Source organism: Ostrinia nubilalis, chromosome 8 (assembly GCF_963855985.1).
Source record: "Ostrinia nubilalis chromosome 8, ilOstNubi1.1, whole genome shotgun sequence".
NCBI classification, from domain to species: Eukaryota; Metazoa; Arthropoda; class Insecta; order Lepidoptera; family Crambidae; genus Ostrinia; species Ostrinia nubilalis.
This window is the reverse complement of record NC_087095.1, coordinates 13537595-13562037: the sequence shown is the minus strand read 5'-3', so window position 1 is coordinate 13562037 and position 24443 is coordinate 13537595. Positions and strand designations below refer to the sequence as shown.

The 24443-nt window shown below is 37.5% G+C and overlaps 4 protein-coding genes across 4 annotated transcripts in view; 2 read left to right on the top strand and 2 right to left on the bottom strand.

Annotated features, from left to right (window-relative positions):
- Positions 1 to 1517: 1517 nt before the first annotated feature.
- LOC135074250 (ATP-dependent DNA helicase DDX11) lies at positions 1518 to 10977 on the top strand. Its single transcript, XM_063968539.1, has 14 exons — positions 1518 to 1955; positions 2061 to 2181; positions 2336 to 2670; positions 2928 to 3094; positions 3470 to 3710; positions 4286 to 4553; positions 4786 to 5108; positions 5635 to 5820; positions 6371 to 6574; positions 6958 to 7146; positions 7449 to 7555; positions 9286 to 9449; positions 10234 to 10334; positions 10838 to 10977. The coding sequence occupies exons 1-14, from the start codon at positions 1818 to 1820 to the stop codon at positions 10922 to 10924; spliced, it is 2631 nt and encodes an 876-aa protein (XP_063824609.1). The 5' UTR covers positions 1518 to 1817; the 3' UTR covers positions 10925 to 10977.
- Positions 10978 to 11078: 101 nt separating this feature from the next.
- Positions 11079 to 16074, bottom strand: LOC135073993 (NAD-dependent protein deacylase sirtuin-5, mitochondrial-like). Its single transcript, XM_063968278.1, has 4 exons — positions 15762 to 16074; positions 15063 to 15257; positions 14246 to 14405; positions 11079 to 11588 (listed from the first exon to the last, which is right to left on the bottom strand). The coding sequence occupies exons 1-4, from the start codon at positions 16068 to 16070 to the stop codon at positions 11389 to 11391; spliced, it is 864 nt and encodes a 287-aa protein (XP_063824348.1). The 5' UTR covers positions 16071 to 16074; the 3' UTR covers positions 11079 to 11388.
- A 491-nt stretch (positions 16075 to 16565) lies between these two features.
- LOC135074235 (NAD-dependent protein deacylase-like) lies at positions 16566 to 18652 on the bottom strand. The gene is made up of 4 exons (XM_063968530.1): positions 18314 to 18652; positions 17877 to 18071; positions 17378 to 17537; positions 16566 to 16838 (listed from the first exon to the last, which is right to left on the bottom strand). The coding sequence occupies exons 1-4, from the start codon at positions 18626 to 18628 to the stop codon at positions 16633 to 16635; spliced, it is 876 nt and encodes a 291-aa protein (XP_063824600.1). The 5' UTR covers positions 18629 to 18652; the 3' UTR covers positions 16566 to 16632.
- A 4501-nt stretch (positions 18653 to 23153) lies between these two features.
- LOC135073989 (uncharacterized) overlaps positions 23154 to 24443 on the top strand; it is a 102409-nt gene continuing 101119 nt past the window's right edge. The window contains exon 1 of the mRNA XM_063968274.1: positions 23154 to 23227. The gene's annotated coding sequence lies outside the window, so the exon portion shown is untranslated. The remainder of the gene's footprint in view (positions 23228 to 24443) is intronic.

Below are 24443 nucleotides of genomic sequence, written 5' to 3'. Positions count from 1 at the left end.
TGCGAAAAGACGCTTTTGGTGTATAATATTATGTGTGTTCATAAATAAAGTAAAATTATTAAATTCAAAAGTTTTTGTTTACTTATTTGCATTTCCATGTGCAATGTAGAATTTTTCCAAATACATTGTTTTGAAAATAATACAATACGTACACCATAAAGATAAATATTTTCAAAATAATGGATTTGAAAAAATTCTACATTGTACATCATAAAAACAATAATTCTTTGAAGGTTATGAGGGCCTATGTGTGCGTGAACTGTGTGTATGTGTGCGTGGACTTTATGTATGTATGTGTGCGTGTACTATGTATGTATGTGAGCGTTACGTACGTAGGTTAAGTACAGGGAATTTAACACCAGGCTATCAATTAGTAGGCTCAAAAATTTGACAGAGAGGGTTCTCTATTTCCTATGTATTACTTTTCTCTATGAGTAATACATAGGAAATAGAGAACCCTCTCTGTCAAATTTTTGAGCCTACTAATTGATAGCCTGGTGTTAAATTCCCTGTACTTAACCTACGTACGTAACGCTCACATACATACATAGTACACGCACACATACATACATAAAGTCCACGCACACATACACACAGTTCACGCACACATAGGCCCTCATAACCTTCAAAGAATTATTGTTTTTATGATGTACAATGTAGAATTTTTTCAAATCCATTATTTTGAAAATATTTATCTTTATGGTGTACGTATTGTATTATTTTCAAAACAATGTATTTGGAAAAATTCTACATTGCACATGGAAATGCAAATAAGTAAACAAAAACTTTTGAATTTAATAATTTTACTTTATTTATGAACACACATAATATTATACACCAAAAGCGTCTTTTCGCAAAGTTTTCAACACTAAACACAGAACACAGCACATTGAGAAAACTCAGATCACTTGTGAACATAACAGAAAGTTTCTTCGCGATTCACGAAGGAACGAACAAAACTCCGATGAACCAGAACAGCAGCAGGTACGAAGGAATGAACTTGAATTTGACTCGACTCTTCAATACTTTAATAGGGCCACAGAACTCATAAACGATGGCTAAGAAAACAATAATGCATTCAATTCAACCTAACAAAAACAACACCGGCCATTTTGGAGGAAAAACAAAGTTGCCATATGTTAAATAGTAATTTCTACTACTCTATTATGTAAATTATAACAAAAATGTCAATGTTCAGTTTTAAATTAAAACAAATTAATTTCATTTAAAAAAAGTTTTCACATTGTAATTAACAATATTCTCAAATATATTTTAATTAAGAAAAAAATGAAAATATGAAGGAAACAGGAGCAGCGACATCTAGAGCGTTTTAGGGTAGTTAAAAAGTATTTGAATTTATTCACCGATGTCGCTGTTTGGAAGCAAGTTTCACTTCGATGACCGTTGTATGGAAGTTTCTTCACCCTGAGCTGTAGTGACGTCATCCATCAACAAATTCGATTTTTTTTTTACAACTAAAAATGACAGAATGTTTTTTTTATTGTATGGTTGACCATGGCCTAAAAATACAAGTACCATATGTTATAGCTCATTGCTCTTGTCGTGTTTATAACCTTTGCATTACCTTGTTCTTTGTGACAGTAACGCAATAAATCGGTTAAATAGTGTTGACACTGGCTGTCACTTTTGACTGGCAGTTTTTTAGGATTTTAGAGCGGCAAAAACGTAAATAAAAGTACAAACTGCAAGTTAAAAAACAAATTACCAAAAAATATTACGACTTGTCGCGATAAATAAGCCTCATAAGTTATTTGAAACACGATTTCATTTACTTTCAACATTTATTTTAGGTCAAAATGGGCACTGAGTGTAATCAACATCCAACTTTTCATTTTCCTTTTAAACCTTATTCTATTCAGGAAAAGTTTATGAAGGAACTATATTTTACAATAGATAATAACAAAGCTGGAGTTTTCGAAAGTCCTACTGGTACCGTAAGTATTCTCTGACTTGTTATTTGTCTTATAAACACCTGTGTTCACGAATGTAATATTTTCCGTTTTCATGTGGTTAAAACTCAAAATAATGCACATTTGCAGGGTAAATCACTGAGTATTTGTTGTTCAGCGTTGCAATGGTTAAAAGACTACAATGAAAAAGTTATTGCTGACTTAGAATGTGAAATAAATGAACTGAAAATTGATGTTTCTAATAGCACAAGTAAGTTTGTTATTTGTATCTTTATTTCTAGTTACCTAACTCCAAAGGTTATTAATTTTATTAAATCAGGCAGGCTTTTCAAGGCCTTTGAATTTATATTGTTATATAAATTTTGTTCAGATTAGTTGACCTAAGAACTTGAAAATGATTTCAGGTAATGATGATTGGCTCCAAGAAGAGTACAATAAAATAGAGAAAAACCAAACTTTGAGCTCAATGCAACTAAAACTAGATAAAATAAAAAAGAGAAATGAGCAGCTGCTTGAAATGAAAAGGCGAGTTGCAAAACAAAAATTAAAAATTACTTCTAAAACTAATGATTATTTCCACAATTCACAAAAAATTAAGAAGGAAGTAGAAGAGAATAAAGAGAATGTTCTAGAAGATCTTGTTAGTGAGGATAATGACTTGGTTCTTGAAGAATGTGAGGAAAAAAATGATGAGTCTGATAATGAAGAAATTGCTGAAGAAGATGAACATAATATGAAGGTGAAATTAAACTATAAATTGTAACTTAATTTAAACCTAATGTTTGTAATACTGTTAGGCACTATTTGTGCCAATTTCATTTAACGCTTAATGTAAAATTTTTTTAGATGTTAATTATATTTTTGCTATTAACAATGCCTCTTATGGCAAGCATTTTAAACTAGTTCACATAACATTACTATACTTTGTAAATTTTTGGTTTTACTAACTTTTACCTATTTGTGTTACTAATTCACATTTCTTTCTCTATGTTTTAGATATACATCAGCAGTAGAACACACAGCCAGTTATCTCAGTTTGTGGGAGAAATCAAAAGGACAGTATTCAAAGATGATACAAGGGTGGTCACTCTTGCTTCAAGGCAACATTATTGTATCAACCCTGAAGTCACAAAGCTCAAAAACGTGAATTTGATAAATGAGAGGTATTGATGAATTAATAAAATTCTTTTGATCAAGATTTGGCACTTATGAAATCAAAAGGTCTAGCCTAGACCCTTCATCATCATTATTTGAATTTGAATCATCATCATTTCAGCCATAGGACGTCCACTGCTGAACATAGGCCTCTCCCAATGCTTTCCACGTTGATCAATTGGTAGCGGTCTGAGTCCAGCACTTCCCTGCATGCGCTTTCTTTACATAACTTTTGGTACAAATTGTACATGACACTACAATTTTCATTCACTAACTTAAAAATGCCCAATACGAAATTGATGACCTACCAGCTCTTCAAGACAAAACACTCAATTTAGAAAGCAGGTGGATTTTTCTTTTACTTACCTTGCATAAACTTTCAGATGCCTTGATATGCAGAAATCGAAGACCAAGTCAACGTCAGTGGGTGATGAGGGCAAAGTGTTAAAGAAGACCAAAACAAGATCATGTGCAAGTTGTCCCTTCTACAATCAGAATAATATTACTCAGTTGAAGGAGAGAATCCTGACTGATATTATGGATATGGAAGACCTGGTCAAATGTGCGAAAGAACTGAAGGCATGTCCGTATTACGCTTGCAGAGCAGCGTTGGATGATGCTGAGGTAATTATCATAATCTCCTTAAAATTATTTCATCATTAGAATTATTTAGAATCCTTAATGATTTCTGATGAACATAGGAAGTTCTCCAGGGCTGACCTAGAGAAGTTGAAGAGTTGTTAGAGAAGATGGTATCCATAATTCCTGTGGTCATATTTTATTCTCTACTGCAGGAGTACAACCCTCTCTAATTTACCAGGAGCAAATGAAGGACACTCCTACACTCCTCATGATGGCTATATGGGTTTGGGAGGCCTGATGTTCGCATATTGTTCCCTAAGTTGCCTTTTATGAAATCCACTGGAAGAATACTAAAGTCTGGTCGCGGATCAGATTAGAATAGGGCCACTATACTCTGGTCGCTGAGCGCGTAATTATATTGCTGTCGCGCTCGCGCACTCACTGCTGCCGCCCGTCGCACAGTCGCTACAGCAATATAATTACGCGCGAGCGATAAGGATAGGTAGCTTGGGGTCATTGGACAAAATTCTACGTGCTCAGCGACCAGAGTATAGTGGCCCTATTCTAATCTGCCGAAACCACACAGCCGTTAATCACAATTAAAACAAAACTTTCAGGTAGCATTAGTCAGTCACGCAGGCATAGTCAGTTCTGGTGCCAGGTCTGGAATGTCTCTCAAATTACAAGATAATGTGCTAATAATGGACGAAGCTCACGGGTTGGCCGCAGCATTAGAGAACGCACATTGTGCTCCCGTTTCTGCTAAGCACCTATCTTCTGTGAAAACGTTCCTGCAACTGTACATTAATAAGTACGGATCGAGGTTGTCAAGCAAGAATTTGCTGACGTTGAATCAACTGGGTTACGTTGTCGGAAAATTACTAGGTAAGGTATTTATCTTCTTCTTTGTCGCGTCGGCAACAAACCTACACAGTTTCGTTGTCAGTAGCATTCATTCAATCTTTCTGCGTGCAGTTGCTTGGGCACACAGGGCACGACATAATGTGCTTCATCAACTGGGGAACACAACCACTCTTGCACTGTTAAGTTTCTTATTTATAGACAATAAAAAAAAATGATTTTAACAACTAATTGCACTGTTTCTGGTACGTTGCAGGAATAATAACAAAAGCTAATCAAGAAAAGGGTCAAGACACACCTACAATACTCACTTTAGAAGATTTTGTCATAAAGGCAGATATAGATCATCTAAATTTGACTCCTCTAATAGAACTATGCAGAAAATCAAGGCTACCACCAAAACTACATGGGTTCTCTATGAGATACACTCCACAAATGTTAGAAGAGGAATTTAAGAAAGCAGCACCATCCAAGAAGAGTTCTTTAGAGAGTTTTCTGCAGAATATTTCTAAGAAAAAGGATGGGAATTTAGAAAATAATACTGAAGAGAAAGAATGTGAATCAACACCAAGAGTGCAGGTAAAATTTAGAAAATTCAGTATTGAATTTAGTCTGTCACAGAAAGGTTTTATCCCTCGTGTATCCCACTTTCAAAAACCGGGATAAAAAAACTCCCGTGTTTTTTCCGCGGATCCAAATTATCTATACCTTTAGTCAAAATCTGTTTAAAGTCTGGTCGCTGAGCACGTAGAATTTTGTCCAATGACCCCAAGCTACCTATCCTTATCGCTCGCGCGTAATTTTATATTGCTGCCGCGACTGTGCGACGGGCGCCCGCAGTGAGTGTGCGAGCGCGACAGCAATATAATTACGCGCGATCGATAAGGATAGGTAGCTTGGGGTCATTGGACAAAATTCTAGGTGCTCCGCGACCAGACTATAGTCGTTCAAATGTGAAAAGATAGACAGACATAAACAATGTATAGTTACTTTCACATTTATAATATTAGTAAGGATAGCATTCAAATTAAAGAATCTTCATTGTCTCGAAAGAAACTTTATCAGCAGATCAGCATTTAAGTTTGTTAAATTCTCCTAATTCCAGACCCAATCAGAAACATCGCCTGGTACAGGTTTGTACGCCATTCTGGACTTCCTACAAATGCTGTGTGAACGCTCGGAGAATGGGAGAGTGTTGGTGCACAAAGGAGATGAAGTAACTGGCAACCTGAAGTACCTTCTGCTGAACCCGGCCGAACACTTCGTTGAAGTCGTGAAGCAGTGTCGGTCTGTGAGTATTATAATTTTTAGACAAGTAATCATTATTATTTTATAAAAAAACTGTCTCGATAAAATATGTAACCTGATTTAATTCGCGCAGTGAGAGTTAAGGCGCATAACACAAGCAAATATTTGTTTAAGTTTAAGAGAGTCCTTGAACTAACGTAATATTTGAATGCGAAAAACACAAAATGCGGCGAGCGTATATCTAGACACGCGGTAGCGTGTCAAGCCAAGTTCAAGTAACTGAACTGGCGAGCAGCACCTTGTGTAATATTACACGAACCATTTGGATAGATACATACACAAATCTTATGTATTGATCGCCTCAACTCTCGCTACGCGACCTATAATATATGTACTTGTGAGGTTCAACTTTTCGATTACTTTTACATCGTGACATGAAGTAATATTATGTACTGCTACATTTGCGGGAGGTGCTTGGATACGAGCGGCACAGGACCGGTCTTTGTGGAAATCCTTGGGGGAGGCCTTTGTCCAGCAGTGGACGTCTTTCGGCTGAAATGAACGAACGAACATTTTATTCTGCCCTATTACAGGTAATCGTAGCTGGTGGTACAATGGAACCCATATCAGAATTCCTACGGCTCCTTACGGGGGATTCCAAGCAGACTGATGACGTCAACATAGTCAAATGCGATCACGTGGTCTCCCCAGAGAATGTTATAGCCATTTGTATGTCAAAAGGACCTACTAATGTTGGCTTGAACTTTTCGTATGAACGGCGCGGGTCGGGTGAACTGGTAAGTATAATTGGAGCACATATTATGTATCTCGCAAGATGTGCCTTTGACACGTTTAAATGAAATGGTTTTTGAGTTATGAGGCGGTCAAAAGTGGCTCCAAATGTGTAATATTAAATACGGTGCTGCGCTCGCCAGTTCTGTTAGTTGAACTTGGCTTGACACGCTACCGCGTGTCTAGCGCTCTATACGCTCGTCATTTAGGAGCACAACCCTCTCTAATTTGCCAGAGGCCTACACTCCCTATGCTGAAATCAAATTATTTATTCACTACTTAGGCCCTTCGCAAGTTTCGTTTGGTAATCACTTTGGAATACTGGGATTTAATTTTGTTCTTTATATTATTTTTCAACGAATTAAGATCGAAAGTTCTTCCTCCACAGTTAAACGAAGTCGGCCGTATCCTCAGAAACGTTTGCAACATAGTGCCAGGGGGCGTGGTTTGTTTCCTACCCTCGTATTCCTACGAGAAAAGCGTCTACGACCATTTGAAGAAGGCAGGTGTGATTGACGCTATTTGCAAGAAGAAGACTGTGTTTAGGGAGCCTAAATCTGCTGCCGAAGTAGATCAGGTAAGCAGAAAATAGCTCTTATTACATACACAATAAGAGAGTTTTTACCCTGTGAGCTAATTCACGTATTTTGACAGTCAAGATCTTGCTGACGTTCATAAGTCGTCCTATTGAAAAACAGTTCTAAATCCGTATTCACAAGGGTCATTTTCGATAGAACGATTACTCGATAGGATCACAACTCAGCGATTTGTTGTCATTGAAGTTTTGTTACATGAATAAGGCTACTGGTCTGCATTGTCTATTCACCATACTACATTTAGGATAATCCCATCTCATATTTTTGGTATTTCTAATTTCAGGTTTTGAGTAAATATGCCACAGCAGTGAAGAAGAAAAGTGGTGATCAAAATGGAGCTTTATTGTTGAGTGTCGTTGGAGGCAAGTTGAGTGAAGGGTTAAACTTTAGGTGAGTTTCTCATTGCCATTGCTTGCCATTCTGTAATGCAGCCGAAAAACACACTTACATATTTTTATAAGATTGTTTCATGTCCACTGCATGTGAGACAACAACAGTAGTATAGCCTGACCAGGAACATAAAAACCCTCGCCATGTTGCGGAAAACTAATGGTACTAATTTCTTTTAATGGCAACAGTAACTGAAAACTTCATTGTCATGTCACCTTGCATGTCAGTCTATTGCTGTCAAAGTGTAAACAAACTTTATTTTAAATGTGCGCAATTGATTTTGTGAATTAAATTGCTAAAATCTTTTTATAGTCGTGAAAGAAAAGTGGTTTACAATGTGTTAAAGTATTTGTCGAAAAGAAATACTAAGGGTTCGGACAATATTTTCATTGAATAATGTTTCCGACAAAGGTTGTCAAATTGACTGACATGTTTATCGCATAGTACAGTCCACTATGAAAATTAGCTGTGGTTTGTTTCAACTACATACCTATTTTAAAATTTTTTGTCACTTTCTAAGTGTTGAATTTTATGGAATTGGGAAAGAAGTACCGAGTTTGAAGCGTTCATGAGCAAACATTGCAGTTGAATATTCAAGTTCTGAATTTGATTATTGATGAATAATAAAATAAATCCTACTAGCTCGATTGATGGTTTCATTTAATTTATTTAAACGAGGTTACCTATAATAATATTTTTTCGTTAATTTATGAAAATATCAAATTAGCCCGTAATCCTAAATCCTGATATATAAAGTTAGCCTATTAATTTAACACAGGTACGACTGTACTCAGTGTTGCACTATCAAATGCAATTGACGCGCCTCTATGCCAGGGTTTTTATGTTCCTGGTCAGGCTATATAACTCATTCACAAGCGGATGAGGTTCATGAGGGTTTTCGTGAATGAAAAATCCGCCAGATGGCAATACGTAGACGCGAGGTCCAAATGCTGCATGATTGGTTATTTTTGACATGACATTGACAGATATGTCAAAATCCACCAATCACGCAGCAGTCTGACCGCACATCCACGTCCCGCCATCTAGCGGATCTTTCATTCGCGAAAACCCTCATTAACAGCAATCACATCTGCTGTTATGTGAGATACCGTCTAGGGTGATAAATACCTACCCAGTCTATTCTCTCGCCTCTCTTGCCTTGAAGAAGTCCAAGGCATATAGCGTTAGGAATAGACATCATCTATACATATAATAAATCTGTAGAGAGATCAATTCTGTACATGAAATATATTTTCAAAATAACTATCAGGGGGTTATTAATGATCGATACTGATGCCAAAAATGCAATCAGTAAATTTTTTGTCTGTCTGTCTGTCCGTCTGTATGTTCCTTATAGAAACAAAAACTACTCGACGGGTTTTAACTAAACTTGGTACAATTATTCTTTGTACTCCTGGGCAGGTTATAGTATACTTAGGAATTCCCACGGGAACGGGAATTAGCGGGAAAATCCTTATGTATAAAAAAATCTAAACCGCTTAAGTTAGACGCTTGAAATTTGGCATGCAGGTATCTTAGTAAACCTAAAGCTTAATTACAACAGGATATTGCAAAATTCTCACGGGAAAGGGAGTTAGCGGGAAAAAACATTTGTATGAAAAAATCTAAACCGCGTAAGATAGATGAAGGGGGTAAAACGGGATCCACGCGTACGAAGTCGCGGGCGGCCGCTAGTAATATAATGATTTTATAAACTTCTTATTTCCCAGTGACGACCTCGGCCGCTGCGTCATAGTGGTGGGAATGCCGTATCCCAACAGCAAGTCGGCCGAACTGCAGGAAAAGATGAGCTACCTTAACAGAACCGTCGGCGCGGGCGCAGGAAACTTGTATTACGAGAGCTTGTGCATGAAAGCTGTTAACCAGTGTATAGGTGAGTAGAATTTTCTTAGTGGTCTTATTACATTTAGGCCCGATTCGACCAAACTTTTATCCGAGAATAACTCCTGGTATAACTGGCACATTGATAGTTTCAGTATGGGAAATATGTCAAAACGACAAGTTTATTCTGAGATTAAGAGTAGGCGCACACCGTTGATTTTTAGTTGGCCGATAGTTGTGCCCGATTTTAATTTGTATGAAGAATCGGCCAAATCGAATCGGCGTAGTGTGCGCACTCCCATACATGCCCATACTGATCAACTGCCCGACTAAACTATCGGCCGACGAAAAATCAACGGTGTGCGCCTACTCTAATATTTACTCTTGTTTGGTCGAATCCACCCTTAGACTAGACTTTTAGGCGGCCTATAGCTTGGTCGGCTTCTAATTTGTAAGAGCAATCAGGCGATACCAAATAGATGTAACGTGCGTACATGTTCATACTGATTTATAAACCCGACTATTATGTAGCACATGAGAACATACAGTAGTATTATGGTTTATGGTACCCGAACGTTTAACATAATATAATAACATTGACTCGTTTCGGCCCCGGATTCGCTGGCGGATTTAGGTCTGTCATAAAAAATCTTTAGAGGTCGCGCGTCCCTCGATAAAAATAATTCTGAAAAACTGGAGCTACCACCAGGATTTACCAAAATCAATAGCACAATCATTTAAATTTTAAACACTAACAAATAGCATTTTTTATCAAAACATTTACACTATAAGACAAGTCAGTAAGATTGAAAATACGACGGATTGAAACATTCTAGGCAGAGCAGTGCGGCACGCGAGTGACTTCGCGTCCGTCCTGCTACTAGACGAACGGTATTCGAGGCCTCAGACTATGAACGCGCTGCCTTCTTTTGTGCAAGTAAGTTAGATAAGTTAGGAGTTCCCAAACTTATTTTGTCTACTGCGCACTTTGAGAATAAATTATTTTTTAGCGCCTCCATTGTTTTGCCTACTTAAAAACCACTAAATGAAATTATAAATCGCTTCCCAAACATCTACACAACGCCCCTATTTTTCTGGGTCTCTTATGCCCGTTTTCACCATCAATCCCTAATTTTAAGTGACCCCTATGGTAACAACGGGCATTTTGTTTTCATAGGGGTCACTTAAAATTAGGAATTGATGGTGAAAACGGGCATTACCCCTTTAGGCCTGCAGTGCCGACAAGGGGGCGTTATCGCCCACTTTGGGAAAGGCTGAGTTAGAACATAATAACACCGTTCTGTTAAAAACACGTAAATGCCTGATTACGTTGATTTATTTAGTTATTAAACACCGTATATTAAAGTAGTAGCATTAAAAAAACACTTTTCGCACAGTTTATTAATGTAAACGGATTAAAAGAGCACTTTTCGTTTTCAGAAATCACTTTTGGATAACTGCACGTTCGGGAAAGCTTTTGGCAGTATAGGAAAGTTCTTCGCGAAACATAAAGACCATAAGAAATAATGAAATTAAATAATACTCACTATGTAAAATAAAATCTTATTTATTTGTTAATATATGATTTGTTTTCATTTTATGGGGTCATCTATTGACTGACAGCGTATTTTTCCTTAGGTAGGTACTCCACTCTTCTATCGTAAAGACAACTATGGGATAAATATGCGAACATCGGACCTCCGCAACCCGTCTTGCAAACGTAGGAAATGTAAACAAAATCCTCCATTTTCATTTCGTAAAGTAGAGAAGCACACTTATCAAACCGGAGAGGGAACATCTCCATATCGCTTTTCGCCTCGCTGTCAACCGCGATAAGTGTGCGTTGCAGTTCAGTACGAAGTTTCATATAAAGTAAGTTTCATCAAAACACGGCAGCTTCGATTTGATACGGTTACGATCCGTTACTTACTGGATTGATAAGTATGCATCGTCCTTACTGCTTTAGGCTAATGATAAGTCTTGTTTAGCACCTAATCATTCAACACTTGCGGTAAAGTCGTCGCACTAGGTCCCGCGAAGTAATAGTTGAAGCTGTTGTTAGTCGGCTCTATATTGAACTCCGCTACTATAGCCCCGCGCGCCGAAGCTAAAGGACCGAAGCCAGCAGCCGGGTATACCAGTGATGAAGTCCCGATTATGAGGCACACGTCGCATTTGGACATTGCTTCGTCTGGAATAAAAAGGGATAGGTTAAGTCATTGGCAGCCCCCCCACTAAAGTACGGTCAACGAGAAGCGATATCGAATGTAAACAAACCCAATGTCATGGGTGAACCCATGGACCTATAAAAAAAGTCGGACGGATTCTCATCAACAAAATACTGTGACATTAGGATACACCAGCTTGCCTGTACGTACAGGCCGGCACGCACACATTCACACCCTGATATAATACACCACTTCGAGTGCAAACTTCACACAGTTGACACATTTAAGCAGCGAAAAAACAACACGAATACGACATGTCTTGTGGTCTTGTGTGATGAAATTGTGTAAAAACCGTTCTGTTCGAACAAACAAAAATTAAGGAATCACATTTCACAGGCAAAATAATAATCCAATCACTTATTTCCCGACATTAAAATATTGAAATTAATTGAAATCAAACGTCATTAGCGAAGGGCGTTATTCGTTATCACGGGTTATTAAACGAGTGATCAGCCTGACCAGTGATCACTCGTTATCCAGAAACGCCTAAACTAGTTTTTTTCTTAACGTCATACAACGTTAGAATCTCTTCGTTATTCAACACGATTGTTTCCACAATGCTCTAAAGCTAAACTGAATTCACTCTTAAGCAAACAACATAAGGTAGATGTTTGGTTGACATAAAAAATAACGTGTTTCCCGCTTCGTTATGACAGATTTGAGGCCAACGTCGTACATTGACGATTCTTAAACATATTTTTTGTAACCTAAAGGAGTAAAGCGAGTAATGTATGGTGTCCAATTAATAAGGATCGCAACGAAACGAGTGCGTGTGCGAGTGAGAAAGCCATAGGACGTTAACATAAGTGTGGATGAAATAGGTATAATGTTCGTCGTACGTTAGATATTCAATTGAATTTGAGTCTTATTTTGAAGGTCATAAGTTCCTAAATGCCTTGCAGCTAACCAAACACCTAACGTTATAATTATCACGCTTTTGCTTGAGAGTTGTGGAAATAACTTCGTTTAAAAAAAACTAGTTTTGAAAACGTTATTCGTGATTCGAAAACCGTCGCGTTTAGTTATTTCAAAAACCCATAACGACACATCTTTAAACGTCATTCACTCGAAAAAATAATACGTCAAAGACCAGTGTTCTCAGTTATTTACGTGGGAAAATTACCCGAAATATGGGAAATTAATAATAATTTTAGGACTTTTTAGTTATTACGCATACTATTGAAATAAAATAATTTATCATAATAATTGTGTTTTAATGGGATATATTTTCATAGGCAAATTTTATCCTTCCCAAAAATGTGAAAATTCAAATTTTCTTACATTGATTGCAAGTCAGTGTCAGGTTGTATGTTAAAAAAAATCTATCAGAGATAATAATAATATATTGATGATGCATAAGATTATGATTATAATGTACACAAGATTCGTAATTTGTAACTGCGTGAATCATTTTTGATCAACATTATGTACATACCCTGACACACTGACTTGCAAACAATGTAAGAAAATTTGAACATTGAAAATTTCGCGCCTACCTCAACGCATTCACCTTTCATCCTTTTAAAATGGCACGGAATAATTCTGTCTACATTTCCAAGTAACATCTGCCGATCTATGTTTTTCTTAAAATAAATGGGTAAAATATTTTGGCTAACATGGCATCCCTAAATTCACTCACACAATAGACAAACGCCAAAATTTTGCGTCACAGTTTTGTTGTATAGTTCCAAAATACTGGACTGTCCTGTCGATGACATTGACAGTGGGGCGCCACCGTCAATACCGGATCGCTGGTTCAGATTTTTGCCATGTTGGAAACCATATAGTTGAACGATGGTAGCGCCCCCCTGTCATTGAGTTTGGTGGGACAGTTCAGCGTGGGTCATCTATAGCGCGAGTTCCGTCCGCCTTTTTTTTATAGGTTCATGGGTGAACCCGTCTGACTGACATATTTTGGCTGGAGAACGAGACATTACGACAAATACACAAAATGGGAAGAGACAGAATATATTTTCAACTCGACAGTCGTATCGACCTTTTGTATCGCTGCTAGTTGGCCGTACTTTAGGTAGATTGACGATCTGGTGAAGGTCGCTGGAAGAACCTGGATGCGGGCAACGCAGGACCGGTCGCTATGGAAATCCTTGAAGAGGCCTTTGTCCAGCAGTGGACGTCATTTGGCATAGGAACTTCCATAACTTATGAAGGACATTTGACCAGTAATTGGTAGTGGAAGGTTAATCAGACAGACGTTAATGTTAATAATTGCATGACTAAACTTCAACGATTTATTTGGACTAGTTGCAAGGCAGTGGTATCCGTAACATTTATTGTCTTGTCATAAGATCTTACGGTTTTTCAGTCATCATCATCATCATTTCAGCCACAGGACGTCCACTGCTGAACATAGGCCTCCCACAATGACTTCCACATCGCACGGTTGGTAGCGGCCCGCATCCAGCGCCTTCCCGCTACCTTTATCAGGTCGTCGGTCCACCTTGTGGATGGACGTCCCACGCTGCGTTTTCCGGTACGCGGCCTCCATTCTAGAACCTTTCTGCCCCATCGGCCGTCAGTTCTGCGTACTATGTGCCCTGCCTACGGTTTTTCAGTAGGTAGGTTCTACTAACACAGTAAGGTTCATATCATAATATCTTACCAGCCTTTTCAAACACCGCCGTTTCCAAGCTCTCGCCAAACCACACAATGTGTGGTCGTAATAGACCATTGCAGTTAGGTTTTTTGCAGTGTGGTAGAGATTTTATAGGAATGTTTGAATCCACGACATCTTTTCCTGGTGCTCCCTTATTTGCTAGTGCCTAAAAACGATCGCAACATAAAAAATAATAGGCTAGTTTCCTAAAAAATTTTTTTAGTCCGTCATGTTGAATATCAAAAAATATTGGATACATATATTTTTATTTGTCAATCTAACAAATAATTACATTACATAGTTATTTGATATATAGTTGAAGTTCCGCGCGACGTCACAAAGTGCGGCACTTTTATGCACTCATTGACGTCACGGGCCTCTTCTTATGAACTTTGGCGCGCTTTATCTCTTTAAATTTTCATTAGTTTGAAAAAGTGAAAAATACGTGTAGAGTATTTTTTGATACGTTAACTGACGGACTAATTAAAACTCCTGCTTTTTGACCCAGGAAACATCCCTATTCTACAGAATTTTCGCTGTTTTCCAGAAACTTGTTCAAACGATCTTATACCCGGTCGAGTTAACTGCTCACCTGGCAGCCGTGACGTCACAACGACGCGGGCGGGCCGAACGCGGGGAGTTGTGCGGGTAAGTGGGAGGGAGAGTAGCATTCCAGCGAAGTGTGCAGTTAAGTTAGCTCGCACGGGTTGTAGTAAGAAATAATCTGAATAGTATTAGAATCTGTATGCCCATAGGCAAGTCTAGTAGAAGTAAATTCTATGATAATAAAATAAGCAAAGAAATCGCTGGTAAAAGATACAACCTCACAAATAGGGTTGTCGTTATTCACCAACACCTCATTGCACTTGGTGCATCGTGTCTTGAACAAACTGCCATGAAGTTCCACCAAGTTCTTGGTTCCGGCCCGGGCATGCAAACCGTCCACATTTTGAGTGACTACGGTTATTGTTTTTGCCTGTCCATTCTTGGCTTCATACTTAGCTATTGCAATGTGGCCCTAAAACAGACTAAGAAATAAGATCTTTACTTACTAAAGCTCGGTCTGTGAGCACGTAGAATTTTGTCCAATGACCCCAAGCTATCCATCCTTATCGCTCGCGCGTAATTATTATTGCTGTCGCGACTGTGCGACGGGCGCCCGCAGTGAGTGTGCGAGCGCGAGAGCAATATAATTACGCGCGAGCTATAAGTATGGGTAGTTTGGGGTCATTGGACAAAATTCTACGTGCTCGCAGACCAGACTATAGTCTGAAATAAGCAATTATTGGTAGTTTCATCATCATCGTTCGTTCGTTTCAGCCAAATGACGTCCACTGCTGGACAAAGGCCTTCCCCAAGTATTTCGGCAACGACCGGTCTTGCGCTGCCCGCATTCAGGTATCATAATCATGATCTATGATCGTTACAGTGCCCTTCTTTGTCTGTGAACATGCGCCATCTTGTGTATTATAATAGGTGTGATTTAGGAGCTGTGCCTTGTTCATAAAATCAATATAAATACCGCATTTGGTTGAGCTTTTGCCGCCACCTCTCTTCTATGGTGGTAGAACTCCCACACCAAGCTAGGGTTCTCGTTAAACGCCTCAGGAGTGGCCAGGGAAGTAGCTGCGTACCTTCTCCAATAACCACCACGCCCGCGGAAGGTCGGTATACCAGACTCTGAACTGATACCTGCCCCGGACAAAAAGGCTATATTTTTAGCAGTCTTGAGATCTTGCTTGAATTTGGCTATGTCGCCTGAATTACGTATTATGGATTTAGCGTGTGTTTGCAATATTGTATTCTTCTGGATTTTCGTAATGTTTATCATTGAACTTGGGCACAATGGACATTGACAGCCGTAAAAGCAACAGATTCAACAGACAGCAATTTCAGAGAAATGATAAAGGTTTATATCTGAAAAGTATTAAAAGTTTGAAAACAGTACAAAAACTCAGTTCAATAACAAGATTAACAATTTATTCCTAATATAAATATATTTACAATACATTTACAAATGCTTATTGCACTACATTATCACATTGTATAAAAATAAACATTTAAATACAGGGTGTTAGGTAAATGGGTATATGAGCCGACACTAGCCTATGTTAATATGGGCATATAAATGGTATGGTGAAGTCAGAAAATTGATATCTTCATTTTAATTATCATACAAATCGGATTTTATAAAATTTATTTTGTATGAAAATAAAAAAAATAATATGATGATATCAAATTTCTGACTTCACCATGCCATTTATATGTCCATGTTAACATGGGCTAGTTTCGGCTCATATGCCCATTTACCTAACACCCTGTATACATGGTGTTACTCGATACTTCTAAAATGTTTCAAACATTTTTGAAAGGTTGTAAATATCTAATTCTTTTTAGTCTTCCAAAGCTAAAGGTAAAGTGGTTCCGCAAGGTCCTTCAAAGTAGTAGTGGAAGTCAGGAGTAGCTGGTGTGGGTTCCAGGTTAAACTCTGCGACTATGGCGCCTCTGGCGGCGGCTTGCGGAGCGAACATTGCCGCTGGGTAGACCACTGATGACGTGCCAACCACTAGGCAGACGTCACAGGATTCCATTACCTTACCTGAAATTAACATTGGGAAATGTAGTCTTACCTACATCTGGATTAGGACTATTATATTTTTTGTAAATTGTTGAAGTAGGTACGTTTACAGACTATCAGATCGCTTTCACATTTAGGCGACTTTAGCAGCGCGACAAACGCGCGAAAGACGCGCTGCCGATAATTTCATACTATGTGATACATGCCTTCACATTATAAAAACGCCGCTGCCGCGCTTTTCATGCCCTATTGTGAAAGTGGCCTTAGACAGGCTGTTCTAAGTCATGATATTGCTCACTAAGATTGTGATTCTTCTTTTACTTAATGATATTATTCCTACTGCTGTAATCCTGTGTAGCCAAGATCTACAGATATACTCTAAAGTACGGCCAACTAGCAGCGATACAAAAGGTCGATACGACTGTTAGTTGACAATATATTCTGTCTCTTCCCATCTTGTATATTTGTCGTAATGTCTCATTCTCCCGCCATTGGGTTTGTTTACATTTGGTATCGCTTCTCGTTGGCCGTACCTTACTAAAGAGTGGTAGGTAACTTACCAGCTTTTTCCAATACATCATGTTCCAAATTCTCTCCAAACCATACTATGTGTGGCCTTAAGAGGCCATTACAATTTGACTTTTTACAGTGTGGCAAGGACTTTAAAGGAATATTGGAGCCAACCACATCCACGTCTGGGGCTCCTTTGTCTGCTAATGCCTGTAAAACCAAATATTATGTTAGCATTATTTATTTGTACAGCCAAGGTATTGAAATTTCTTTTCTGCTCAACCCAAAGGTAAACTGGTCGAGAATGCTTTAGTGCATTAAGTTCGCCTTATGTACAAATTTATTTTGGCATAAAAGTTTAAATAAATAAATACTTGAGCTTACATAATAACGGGGTTTTATAATGGTAACCCATAGAAAATGATGCAGATTGTAATAAGGTATTTCTGCCTTATTAAAATAATTTTAGGTACAGCTAAATAACAAGATAGAAGCTTGGACAATAAAGCAAATGTTTCTAAATGGATCTAAACTAAAAAAAGGTTTTACCTCACAAATAGGGCTGTCTGTGTTCACCAACACTTCTCTGCATTTTGTACAACGAGTTTTGTAGAGGTTACCATGAAGTTCCAGTAAATTCTTGCTACCAGCTCGAACATGTAGGTTGTCAACATTCTGAGTTATCACCGTTATTGTCTTATCTGATCCATGTTTCGCTTCAAAGTTTGCGATGGCTATGTGACCCTGAGGAGAAAATTGAAATCATTCATCATTGTGTAATGTAGGTACACACATTCTGTATTTATTAAAAGGCTTCAATAGTCTTTCTCATTTTTGGCCTAGCTTCACTGGTTGGGTCTTTATTGGTGGTCAACGTGTAAATCCTGGCTACACAGGAGTTGTAGTGGTGGGAACGAGAGGTGGGAATAGTCCCGGTTTTACTACAAACTAGTTTATACTTCTAGATCTAATTTAAAGTATCATACCCTATTAGGTTGAGCCTTAGCAGCCACCTCTCGTCTGTAGTGGTAAAATTCCCAAACCAAACTTGGATTATTTTTAAACGCTCCAGGTGTCGCCAGTGAAGACGCCTGGTACTTCCTCCAGTAGCCACCAGCTCCTCTAAACGTAGGTATACCAGACTCTGCACTAATACCGGCTCCAGAGAGAAAAACGACGTTCTTAGCTGACCTCAAAGCCTCCTTAAATTTTGCCATATCACTTGACTGTCGGACTGCCATGATGCTCGGAATAAAAGCTACAAGATTTCTGCGAAGTGGTTGCAGAATACTTATGTACATAATTTATGAGGTTAAGATAAAAGAATAGATTTTTCCCTCAGAATACAGATTTTTCCACAGAAAAATGAAAAATGCCGATTGTTGACAAAATTGTTGACAGTTGTTGACAATGACATTTTGACATTGACGTACGCTCCGTTCCGAATACGATGGACTGTATTTTTTGTTTTGAAAAATTTTATTCCAAAATTATTTTGTTTGGTTTCTTCCAGAGGTTTCTTCTTTTTCACTTTTGCTATCAATAATAATATGTTGATAAACTGTAGGTAAATATTTTTCTACGATGCTAATTTACTGTGGGCCACAGTTCCAGCTACCCATTTCTGAATTTCCCTCGCTCTTATCAAATGGTGATTCTTTGCGATAGAACCAATGGATAGAACGAGACGAAACCGGAAATGGGCACTGCCCATTGGACAGCTAGAACAGTGGATCTAGACAAAGTGCAAATTATAATCGCAAACCAGTCGATAAGTGGTCGAAAAGCCCCTTTTTTGTATGGAGTTTTGACGGATTCGATTTTCGATCCGATCAAAAAGTGCGTTTTGTCTAGGGGGGCAGGGATGTTTCCTGGGTAAAAAAGCAAGAGTTTTAATTAGTCCGTCAGTTGGCTTATCAAAAACTACTCCACGCGTATTTTTCACTTTTTAAAACTAATGAAAATGTTAAGAGATAAAACGTGCCAAAGTTCTAAAGAAAAGGCCCGTGACGTCATTGAGTGCGTAAAAGTGCAGCACTTTGTGACGTCGCGCGAAACTTCAACGTAAAAATATACGTGTCCAATATTTTTTTATATTCAAATTGACGGACTAAAAAAATTTTTTTACGAAACTAGCCTACTGTGGCTCATAGTAGGATAACTAAAATGACAATTTTAAGTTCCCTTCAAAAGTTGAGACATACCTACCTACTTAATATACGGCAAGTTGTAGAGCTTTATTTTTTCCAACTCTATAATTATGTAAGGGATTTCACACCTGAGTTACAACTCATTACTTTTTACTCGTATTAATTTTTCCTGGTAAAGTGATTTGAAGATAGCTATCAACGGGTTTTGTCCTAAAAAAGTATATACCTAAGTTAACAAAGTACCTATTTATTTTATGTAGAGCATTTGTAGAAAAAATATAGCGAAATAAGTTAAATACCCACTTGTACCCTCAAAGGTAGAGTTTTGTCTCTTTAGCATAAGTGATATAGGTACGAAACATAAGAACCTCCCCTCGGAGAAAATGGCTTTTTGAATTATGGTAGCAATTTCCTCAAACACCAGCCAGTTACTGAAATAACTGTAATTCTTATGAGTAATATGGACAATTATTTTGCGAATTTTGTCTCTGAATCTTTCTTGTCGCCTTTACATAATAACAAAGAATGCACTTCTTGAACTAAGTTAGCTAAGTGGGTACCTAAGTAGTTTTAATTTCCGTAACAATTCAAAATACGTAAGAGTTGAAGATTTACTTCAACATCTTTTCCAATGAAGTAGGTATATTATGTTTGTTTTTACTGACACAAACAATATTATGTATTGAATTGTTGTTTTATAAGTATAATAAGTATGTATTTATAAAAAAAAAGTATTTATGTATGTTTAGGTATATCCGTTGTCTAGTACCCATAGTACAAGCTTTGCTTAGTTTGGAACTAGAAGCGCAGTGTAAAATGTCCAAGGATATTTATTTATTATTTATTTATAATTGATGTTGATGTTTATTTTCTAATTCGTATTTCAATCGATAGAATAGGTTTCTGAAATAGCACATACCTACATTAGTTAATACCCAAAATAGAGTCTTCAAAAATCACTCTACGCATAAAAATATACCTACTGTAATTTGATTAAAAAAACAATTAAGGATCTAATGACATTTCTTTTAAAGTTAAAATCTTCGATAACAAAGTTCTCAACTCGTCCTTTTAATTACTCTTTCCTTTGATGTTTTTTTTTCGTTAAAACAAGCCATGGAATCAAACGGAAGCGAAAGGTGAAATTACCTACTTCCGCAATTTATTGTCGCAAAAGCTAGTTATGGAAGTTACAGGAAGAGATTTAATTTAAAAAGCTTTGGATTCGATTTAGCCCACTTTGTAAAAATGTAGGTGGGTTAGGTAATGACAAAAAAGTAAAAAACCAATGGCAAATAGTTCCTACTTCCTAATGATTATTGTGGTGATTCTTTATGCCGTTATTGGCAAGTGGCATCTGCCACTTGCCAATAACGGCATAAAGAATCACGGCATAAATATGAGGCAGATGCCTCATTGGCGTGTCGACAACAAATCAATACAGTGGCAGCCCAAAACTCCGCTACAAGAGTGGCGTTTTGTCAGTAGCATTCATTAAATCTTCCTGCGTGCAGTTTTTGGCACTTAGGGCATGACATCATGTGCTTCATCGACTGGGAAACAAAACCGCACCTGCATTCCAAGTTTGAGCCATCCAAGAATCCTCACCTGAACAGATTGTCATTACTACGGCCGACCTGCGTTCTAAGTGGCAAGTGGCATAAAGAAGTGGTATTCATTTAAAAACGGTAATACGACAAAAAGATTAGACACAAAGTTCCTATTTATAAAAACACAGAAACTTTTTTAATTCGTCGTATTTATTTATTTACGGCCGTTTGGTGTAGTGGTGGTTCGAAACGGACTACTATTCCGGAGGTAGCGGGTTCGATTCCCGCACAGTACATTTATGTGCATAAACATATTATTAGTTGTTTGTATTGAACTGGGTGTTTTCTATGTATAATAAGTATGTATTTCCAAAAAAAAAGTATTTTTAAGTATGTTTGTATCCGTTGTCTAGTACCTACCCATAGTATTGCTTAGTATAGCTTTGCTTAGTTTGGGACTAGAAGCGCAGTGTAAAACGTCCAAGGATATTTATTTATTTATTTATTACTTATTTTACCTACTTACAAATCACAAATGATCAAGATCAATTACACTATGCAACAAATTAAAAAAAAAATTCACTGGGTTCACAGTATGTAATTATGATTCACCACCTTAATACTGTTTGAAATATTGAAATAAAATTGTTGTATCACATCAAGTTTATTAATGAAACGCATTTATTGATTTTATTTAAAATTGTACGAAATATGGACATAGATTGTTATTCTACATTAAAAAAAATTTTTTTTTTGAACGATTGTCTTTCCTCTTATGGTCAGTAGTGTCAGTATCCCTCTGGAGGCTCCAACAGTAATTTGCAAGCATCCCTGGCTCCCATCTACCTTGGTAACGCTTCTCATACTCTGCTATTTCTTGATGAAATCTTTCTCCGTGTTCATCACTTACTGAACCCATGTTATCCAGAAATAAACTTAAATGGGAGTGTAAGAAATGACATATTGCATCCTAGTTTGTGATACGCATCCAGCATCCTGTTAATTTTTTCATGAAAATCTGGTGATTTGTGATTGCCTTTTAGGAGTAAATTGACCGCAAACGTAACAAAATAAGTCAGGAGAATTAACACATACACGCGGCATTTTGTAGATTTATGAGTAATCTAAATGTTCTGATGACTTTTGTACACATCAATGATAAAATTTTATAAGTACCCTCAACCAAATGTTGCGGAACGTAAATAAAGTAAGATTTCTATTATTTATGTTTTGGGACGTGATACGAAGTTATGAATTTGTTTTCTGTTGTTTACTAAGTATACCTAATACGAATCATCACTCGGGGTATCAGTGATTTTTTTGGTGTTGCATAGTGTTATTATTCTAGTAGATTAGAAATATAAAGTCACAAATTGATTTCGATAAACTCGATTGGTTCGTACGTTTGAAAGTGTACCTTGTAAAGTGTAGGTACTTACGTACCTATATCTGTGGCAGTTACCTTTCTCAAAAGCATGAATGGACGGACATGGGTAGGGTACATTGACGTAGGTGCGAGAATTTATTATTCCTGCTTTCTATTCAACAAGTTCGTTGGCAGACCTCCTCCCCATTTTTATTCTGGTAGAGGTGATTAGACGTATATTAATTATTCCACTATGGAACTCTATTTATAGATATTATATTAAGCCTTAGTCAACAATCTAGCTTAATTAATTTGATTAAGGCCTGGATTGAATACAGGAGAGTCCTGAAATACAATATTTCGAACTAAATTATGCCTAACTTAATTAATTAAATATAGATGGAGAATAAATTGCTCGTCATAATAATCAAAGCAAGTTATCTCTACGTGACTACGTATCCAAAGAAAGACTAAGTAAAAAGTTGCAGAATTTCTAAAGCAGTTACAACGTGTAGAGAAGGGTCTATTTATCTTATTTTTAATTAGCGCTCCAAAAGGCAAATTAGCAACGAGCACAAAGGGTTTAATCTCCCTAAGAGAGAGGGAACTGCGTTGCAAGTTTGTTTCCACGGATTCTGAGCACGCGGTCACTGCGGTATACTTAGACCAACACCTGTATGCTTGTGAACGAAGCCATTGACGTCATGGGGCCACGCATGCGTGCTCCCGAGAGCGGCCATAGTGTAGTACGACGTCAGATCGCGGCATTCTGGTCTCGAAGTCGGACTGTATCGCGGCAACTCAGCAAACTTCAGCGCGGGAAACCAACCACCGGTAAGTAACATAATAATAATTACGCAGATTTACGGCGTGCGTCGGCCGCTAGGAAATTGATTTTAAAACGAAGAGGTTTTTTGCTAAGGATATGCGGTTTGGAGATGGATGTTTTTATGTTTTGCCCGTTTTATTGGGACGCGGCTGTTTCGGCGGCGCGTGTGACGTTTTTTATTGTTGGGGATAAATTTTGCGTGTTTATGCTTATGTACTTAAACTGATATTATATTAGAAGCTTAGAATACAAGCCAGTTTTTCATCTGCGGCAGAAAAGTCTGACAGAAAGTTTTTTATAAAACTTATTTGCCTAAAATTTTACGCGATATTAAAGTATGCAGACTTCGGCGGTACATAATTGCTTATCCGATTATAGTGATTTAGGGGGCAATTAAGAAAAACACTTATCTAATGATATTAATTTCGCAGTTGGGTTGAACATAAAAAGTTACATTTAGGTTACAAAAAACATGATAAGTAGCAATGTAACTCAAGATAATCTTCGGCCGCTTAGCAAATGTTTCAGCGTTTTTCTCACCGAAAAACAAGCCAGCTATTAATATTTCAGAGGCTTTTTAGAAGCTTAGCCTTAGTGTTAACTTGACACCAACTGTAAACATGTTTACAACTTGTAAAGTTAATTTAAATTCATTGAAGTCGCTCGTTACGCCCGCGGGCCGGTCCAAGTTGGCCAAGAAACTTTTGAATTATTTACGTTCTTGCCTAGGGATTAGGAATTCGTAGAATTCCTATTTCAAGTTGCGAATGCGACTTAGCTAAGGGAATGGCATATTAGGATTTAAATATTCGTTAGTACTTACAGTTAGAGTTTTTTCATGGTCGTGCTTTCAACACTCTACTAAGCACTTTTAAGTTTACGAGGGTATCCTCGTATTTTTATCTTACTATCCTACTTACGATATAATACTTAACTGATATTCATTCAGGATAGTAAGTCGTTCGAAAACTAAATAGATTCAGATAATATCATCCTGTACATACATAAAGATCTACAAATAATCACTAATATTTACCTTACTTCATTGTGACGAAAAACATTTTAGTTTGATTTGCAATTGATTCCCATTGGGATGAGAATTAAAGAGTAGAGTCAAATATTAAAATGTTATACAAATGTTTCGTCGAAAATGATACGACTAAATATAAAAATTGCTGGGGTTAACCTCGATTAAAGTATCTGGCAGGGAATTCTCTGGGG

Excerpts from the sequence above, each read along its gene's own strand:
- LOC135074250 (XM_063968539.1), top strand. The coding sequence starts at position 1,818 with ATGGGCACTGAGTGTAATCAACATCCAACTTTTCATTTTCCTTTTAAA. Across the intron at positions 2,671-2,927 it reads AAGATGAACATAATATGAAG|ATATACATCAGCAGTAGAAC; the intron begins GTGAAATTAAAC and ends TCTATGTTTTAG. Across the intron at positions 7,147-7,448 it reads CTGCTGCCGAAGTAGATCAG|GTTTTGAGTAAATATGCCAC; the intron begins GTAAGCAGAAAA and ends TTCTAATTTCAG.
- LOC135073993 (XM_063968278.1), bottom strand. The coding sequence starts at position 16,070 with ATGATAAACATTACGAAAATCCAGAAGAATACAATATTGCAAACACAC. Across the intron at positions 15,258-15,761 it reads CAAAAGCTCAACCAAATGCG|GGCCACATTGCAATAGCTAA; the intron begins GTATTTATATTG and ends AGTCTGTTTTAG. Across the intron at positions 14,406-15,062 it reads ACGACAACCCTATTTGTGAG|GCACTAGCAAATAAGGGAGC; the intron begins GTTGTATCTTTT and ends GATCGTTTTTAG.
- LOC135074235 (XM_063968530.1), bottom strand. The coding sequence starts at position 18,628 with ATGTACATAAGTATTCTGCAACCACTTCGCAGAAATCTTGTAGCTTTT. Across the intron at positions 18,072-18,313 it reads CTAAGGCTCAACCTAATAGG|GGTCACATAGCCATCGCAAA; the intron begins GTATGATACTTT and ends TTTTCTCCTCAG. Across the intron at positions 16,839-17,377 it reads TGATGTATTGGAAAAAGCTG|GTAAGGTAATGGAATCCTGT; the intron begins GTAAGTTACCTA and ends TGTTAATTTCAG.